General features: G+C 34.9%; 1 protein-coding gene across 2 annotated transcripts in view; it reads right to left on the reverse strand.

Annotated features, from left to right (window-relative positions):
* The window catches only part of LOC117990728 (senecionine N-oxygenase-like), a 12,656-nt gene extending 8,196 nt beyond the window's left edge, over window positions 1-4,460 (reverse strand). The window contains exon 1 of one of the 2 annotated variants that reach the window (XM_034978213.2): window positions 4,268-4,460. In XM_034978213.2, the coding sequence (XP_034834104.1) occupies window positions 4,268-4,339 (72 nt within the window). In that variant the 5' untranslated portion in view covers window positions 4,340-4,460. Of the gene's footprint in view, window positions 1-2,955; window positions 3,126-4,267 lie in introns of those variants that run through there. The other variant, XM_069504692.1, reaches the window with a different exon arrangement.
* Between the last annotated feature and the right edge of the window lie 2,878 nt (window positions 4,461-7,338).

Raw genomic sequence — 7,338 nt, forward strand, 5'->3', positions numbered from 1 at the left:
GGATTGATAATGATGATGATGATGATGATGTACTGACCTAGCTACCTGCCTTTAGGTCACAAGAAGTATATAGGGTACTTCTAGTACCTAAAGTGATCCTATAATGGTTCCTTTTGAGGTATGGAACCCATGGTTAGAAGAGAAATAACGTCAAAAAATAATTTGATTTCTTTTATCTTTTCTAGATCTATTTTATTGAAAACGGACTAAAGTTTTCTACACATTCCTATAATTCTACAAATTAATACAGAAATCTATAGACTCAACCTTTATTTAGTTTGAAATCTATAGATCTCTGACTTTGCATAGACTTAAGATACTGATAAAAGAGACAGAGTTATATCATTGGCATAAATCTGTCTCGTTTTAACTGAAACTTACGTCAGAGCAAAGTCAAAGTATGCTCTCTATACATATCTGTGCTTAAAGTATTATGTTTTAACTATGTCTAGTCTGAGCTAATTCAAAGTATGAGTACTCTATAGATTTTAGCCAAAGAATATGCAAACCTCAAAAAATGATTTTATAATTGTTATGGTGAAGACTGCATTGAAATTGATATAAATAGGGACTGAAAACTAATTTTGAACTATTTATACCTATAGATTATAAATTTCATTTTTCAGGTAGTACTAGTACAACTAAGTCATACTACAGCTGCTCAGTATGATGAAGGCAAGAATTTCCTAACAAAAGCAAGAAAACTTCAATCAGATACTTAATTAACAATTACTTTTATTAAATAAAATAATAAAATATATACATATGTTTCATTCTGTACTGTACATAATTAATATTTATTTCAATAACATTTAAATAAAAATTAAGTTTAGGAAACAACTGTTCATTTTTGGTAGATGAGTGACGGAACATCTTTTTAACTCGCAGGCTCCATATACTTGGTTTCATGAAATGGGCTGAAATAAAAATTATCAACATTGAAAGTTTGTTATGATGATGTGTTGAAAGGTGTAATGTATCCTACACTTCAATTTTTTGCTATGCATACTAGCTGTTTACTATGCAATTAAGCATCACTTTCTTTAACGGTGAACCAAACCATTGTGAGGAAACCTAAATGCCTGAGAGTTCTCCATAGTGTTCTCAAAGGTGTGTGAAATCTGTCAATGTGCACTCGGCCAGAGTGGTGGACAATGGCCAAACTCTTCCCGTTTTGAGAGGAGTCCCCTGCTCAGTAGTCAGCCGGCAATGAGTTGATCGTGTGATGATACTAACTGTTGCCTGTAATTATTATTTTTATATAGGTATGCTACACTTCCATTTTTTGCTATATTATAATATGTACTAGCTGTTTAATAAGCAATTAAGTATCACTTTCTTTAACCGTGAAGGAAAACATTGTGAGGAAACCTACATGCCTGAGAGTTCTCCATAGTGTTCTCAAAGGTGTGTGAAGTCTGTCAATCTGCAATTGGACAGAGTGGTGGACTATGGCCAAACTACATTTTGAGAGGTGAGCTGGCAATGAGTTGATCATTATGATGATACCAGCTGTTACCTGTTATTATTATTATTATACACGTAGGTATATACATTCAATCTTGATCTTGTAGGTACTTTCATGCCTTAAATCACATTACCGCCTTAGTTTGTTGAATTCATAGCAGAATTCATGGATACCTCGTTCCACGTCCTTGCACGCCAGATTTGTAAGTATACCGCCAAGTTTCAGAACTTCCTCGCTGTATATTCCTTTACCTGTATATTCAATGTACTCTGTGGCAGTCAGTTATTTAGGATGATTGCTTTTCATCTGTTTGCATTGATTTCCTAGCAAGAGTTTGACAATTAGGTACCTCGGTGATTTCAAGGTAAGGTAGGTAGGTAAGATTCCAAGCAAAATTCTTTGCTTTTATCTATTTTATGCACATAACCACTATTTTCACAAAGTTTTGTAACAAAAACTAAGATTCTTTAACCACAAAACATAAAGAAATTAGGTTAGAAATTATATTTGCAACAAAAATAATAGATCTGTTTTTTTAACTGGTTTTACGGCTCTGGGTTCTAGCACTTTTGATCAAACACTTAAGCCTACTTCACACGATAAAATGAACAAAACTTCAATTTTCGACACTTTTATTGTGATTCGACCTAAATAAATCAAGTTAAGTTATTATTTTTGTATTTCAAGTAACATCGTTCGATATTTTTCGCAAAAAATAGTTTTAAGATTAAAGGGGAAAATCAAACACAACATTAGTGCAGTTCTTGTTATCTTAAATAGCAACACTTACTATTCAATTCAAACGTCATTTTAGACGGCCATTTAGGATGTTTAAATTTAGTTGAAGCAAAATTGCGAATGCAGCTTAGAAATAGAAATCCTAAAATTAAAGAATCTAAAATTTAGTTTAGGTTTAGGTTAGGGTACAACAGAATTACCACCATTGACTACTAAACAATGGTAATAATTGTCGTGTTATTCATCGTTACGTCGTGCTATCGCTATCTCATACGCGGTTACACAGTACTTCAATCTACCTTTATTACTCTATCTACGGTTCTGTTCTATTTGAGCTTACGAAGCTTAGCTTCACCTCATTCTATAGTAAAGCGTACACAACAGTAAAGAGTGAGACCACTATTGATTCGTTAGTTTCTTTCAGACCATAGAGAAAAACAGATTTACTTGCTGCTAATTTCAGACCAATTAGAGAGTTGTCAACTATGGTTGTCAACTTTACTCTACATTTTTATTATTACTACGATTACGAATAATAATTTAACTTTTGTCAATATTTCCTACATTAAATGTGTAATAATTAAAAGTGTAATTTAGCAATGGCTTAATGACCGAATTGTTACAACATCTAGGTAGAGATAATGTTATCATCTGTTTTATCATCAACAAAAAACATATGGGTGCCAAGTAAATATTTATTAAAATTATTCTCAGATCAGTGTAGAGGTTAACTAATGAACATAACTTACCATTGTCCTTGACTTTAGTATACTGTCACAATGAAATTTTAACGCGCAATTAACTTTAATATACCTTCTTATAACTACTTATAGTTATCTAAATTTTTGTGTTCATATATTTTACTGCGATGATTATGATTTATCAAAGCGCTAGTCGCTTACTGAGATGAGGCGATTCTTTCGCGTTTTAGGTAGGTATAAACAACCGATAGTATTATCTACCTACTATGTAAATTGTTATAGATATCTCGACTGATTAGGAAGCGAATGTATAAATTGGTAGTGCTCTGTTAAATTATACAGCGTCACCTATAGGTTGATAATTAATTATGTACTACGCATATGGTAGGCTGATTTTTATTACTATAAAAAATTCTGCCTGATCAGAATTCGATACTTAGCAAGTCTATGGAGTTAAAAAATAGTTTCCTAAAATACTTACCCATAAAAAAGGAATAATAATTGAGCAAAATATTGTTGTTAGCGTAGGTAGTTAGTTATATATGACGCACGGCGTTGCCATGCCATTTCGTTATTCGTACCTAGGTACGTACTTCGTTATTTAGGTACCTATAGATAGTTGATCCATATTGTGTTCACACATTTATTCATATTTTTAAAACAAAACTAACTTTAATAACTTTGTAATACTTATTTTAAAAAATCCGGTTGCATTAAACCTTTTTGTATTCGCCATTAAATATTTTATGGTGGGCAGTACCTACCTACTTTTAATATACCTAGGTACTTCTAAATATATAAAAGGAAAAGGTGACTGACTGACTGACTGATCTATCAACGCACAGCTCAAACTACTGGACGGATCGGGCTGAAATTTGGCATGCACATAGCTATTATGACGTAGACATCCGCTAAGAAAGGCTTTTTGAAAATTCAACCCATGAGGGGGTAAAATAGAGGTTTGAAATCTGTGTAGTCCACGCGGACGAAGTTGCGAGCTGAACTCCAGAAGCTTGTAATTATTAATTGTATACTTTTTTTGTGGAAATAGTTGGAAATAGGTAAGTTTGTATTCTCTATACAGGTTTTGTAAACTTCAGGGTCCCGGCACAATTTGTAAAAAGACATATTTTTAACAGACTTCCAAAAAGGAGGTGGTTCTCAATTCGGCCCGTTTCTTTTTTTTTATGTATGTACCTACTAGGTATGTACCTACACCGATTTTTTCGAGGTTTGACCGATTTGCAAAATTTTTAAATCAAATAATTTATTTATCATTCTCGTACCGATCATCCGTATCATATTTTATCATTCCGATACCGTTTCCCTGGTAACATTTAAGAATATTATATCAGCTTACCTTATTAATCTTGGAAGTGCCAGCAAAATTCACTAACAAAGCGCAAAGAAAAACACTATAAAATGAACTCATTTCTAAATCAAAATAAATTAATAAGTGAGTCTAAAATCTATTTCTATTTATTTATTATATTAATTTAATTATGTTAAATGAAGTTGTAACTAACAGTCGATCACAGATAATACTGGGCTACTTAGCGTTGTGTTCAACATAATATCGCGTACGGGCGTATCGTATTTTATTATTGACCCCTGAAGGTATCCTTAATATAATATTAATATAGGTAGGTACATACGCGATCGCTGTGAGATAATATGTACATAGATTTTTAGGGTTCCTTAATGTGGAGACCCCCAATTTTTTTGTTATGATCATCAATCAATCATCAATGCACAGTTTAAACCACGACTGGACGGATCGGGCTGTTTGGCATAGTACGTACCTACCTACAGCTTGATATTATGCCATCAGTAAGTATCCACTAAGAAAGGATTTTTGAAAATTCCACCCCGAAGGCGATAAAATAGGGGTTTTCAAAATGTTTAATGATTTTTTTCATACATTAGCTGATTGGCTTTTTTCTGACACTATAAAGATTTTATGATAGTTTTAGAAATCTACTTCTAAAAAAAAAATAGTGTAGGCGCGTGTAGGTAAGGTAGGTATACGACGCACAAATTAGTAGACGAAAAAAAATTGGTCCGAATTGAGAACCATCTCCTTTTTGGAAGTCTGTTAATGATTATTATTGATTAAGTATGAAACCTACCTATAGAAGAAGAAAAAGAGAGAAACTAGGTATACGGAACCTTTTGCCATTTTCCTCATAATTACAATTAAAATATTTCGTTTAAAATTTCACTGTACAATATATGTTAAGTAAATGCCTATAACGGTCAATAGGCAATTTTATAAGCATACGAATGCTGAATGGGATTTCCAACTTGTTGTTTCTATATGCACAAAGCTTTAATACCTATACCTACATAGAGCAATTTCAGCACATTTCAGCAATTTCCAGTGGAGGAAATTAAATATAATTTATTTTTTTAAATTGAAATAAAATGCCTCTTTTCCTGTTTACTACAAGTTCTGAATTCCTCTTAGGTAGGTACCTACGCTGACGTCGGTTGGGCGTAGATACCATTTGTAGAGAAATTAGCATTGTCATTTGAGATACCTAACCTCACTCCAAGCCCGCGGCAACCTGGGCGGTCTACTTGGCTTCAGGAGCGAGCTTGGATGGCAGGAGTGAAGAATTCGGTAGGGAGGGTCAAGGCACACACAACAGACGGAAACGTTTAAGTGCGGAAACCAGCCCGGAGAAGAAGAAAAATCTGAAGCATTGTCAGCGTCATAGCGTAATAGTACATTAAAGGGCATAAAGGTGTGCCAGCCCAGTGGTTAGGACATCGGCCTTCCAGTCAGGGGGCCCGGGACTCGATCATGGGCACGCACCTCTAACTTTTTAGTAAGAATAAAAATATACCATCAGCTCGAAACTTCGGTCTAGTGCTGACGTCACTAAAATGGCGGCCACGCGCATTAGCAATTTGCGTGACTTTTATTATGGCCGTGTATTCGTACGCGATGCATAACAGCTTGAAGCATTGATGTTGGAAGGCCAACCCCTTTGAAGAACCTGTACAATTGGTCATACAAATATTTTACGTTGGCATGCATTTGGCATGTGATCATTACCAAAACGCATAACCCCAACAGACAGGCATTGGACAGGAACACCTATCGATATGAACCCAGATGCACCTATATTGCATGGACGTAGCACATTCAAAATAGTACTTTATCATTAAATATGATAAGACTCATTGTAGAGAAGCAGCAAGAGCTGTGCATGGATATTCGATTATTCACATCAGTGGTCTAGTATTTATCAATGAACGGAAAATTTAATACAGGGAGCCGCCATTGGGACATACCGCTTTGATAACATGTAATCAAAGTGGTATTTTGCCCATATTTTGATGTAAGTATTAGTACTTACTACTTATTCCTTTCATAATGCTCCCTGCGGAAAAGTATAATAAACTTGTAGACTTGTCAATTTAGATAGTGTACCTACAGCAGAATTAGTCACTAGTTACCTATAGCAAAACAAAATGAATTATTATGTTCAAGTTACCATATAAATAATAACTTATGTTCAAGAAGAGTAGACCCATTATGGAGGCAAGAGTGCAATTTGTCGGGTAATGGAAAAATGCCAGGAAAATTCCGGTTGCAGCCTCGCTTCTATAGGCGCACTGGGACTGGCTCTATCTATGTAAGGTTGCTACGTTACAACTTTTCCTTCAGTCTTCTCACTTTTGTCGTTTTTTTTTTTTAATAGATATAACGAGCAGGCGGGTCACCTGATGTTAAGTGATTACCGCCGCCCATGAACATTTGCAGCATCAGAGGAGCCGCCGATGCGTTGCCGTCCTTTTAGAAATTTGTTGGTCCGCCCCTTGAATAACCCCATGTTATAATCTAGTGGGAACACCGCCGATGGGAGTTGGTTCCACAGTTTGCACGTGCGTGGAAAGAAGGATCTGGCGCAGCGGACGGCCGAAGTGCACCAGACACCCAGATGGTGAGGGTGAAATTCCTTACGGTGGCGCGCGGTGCGGTTGTAGAAAAAAAAACCGTATATATACCGTCGTATTTCCATTGATGGATATAGGCTGGCTAAACTAGGCTACACCGACTAATTCTACCTGTTATACATAACTATGATAATTATGAACGTATAAACCTATGATTCTCCGTATTTTACACAAAATGTACTTACGATTATATCTATACTATCTTCTTTATAATATAAAAATGAATCACTAAATGTGTTGCTGATCGCAAATCTCGAGAACAGCTGAACCGATCGCTAATTCTTTTTTATTTTCTTTTCGATTCTTACGGAGAGAAAAATTTAAAAAAATTTAATCGACTGTTAGGCGGAACGAAGTTCGCCAGGGCAGCTAGTCTATACTATTATATAAAGAGGTAATGTCGTTAAGTTTGTTTGTAGGGGGTAATCTCTGGAACTACTGAACCGATTTTAAAAATTCTTTCAC

Source organism: Maniola hyperantus, chromosome 18 (assembly GCF_902806685.2).
Source record: "Maniola hyperantus chromosome 18, iAphHyp1.2, whole genome shotgun sequence".
Taxonomy (NCBI): domain Eukaryota; kingdom Metazoa; phylum Arthropoda; class Insecta; order Lepidoptera; family Nymphalidae; genus Maniola; species Maniola hyperantus.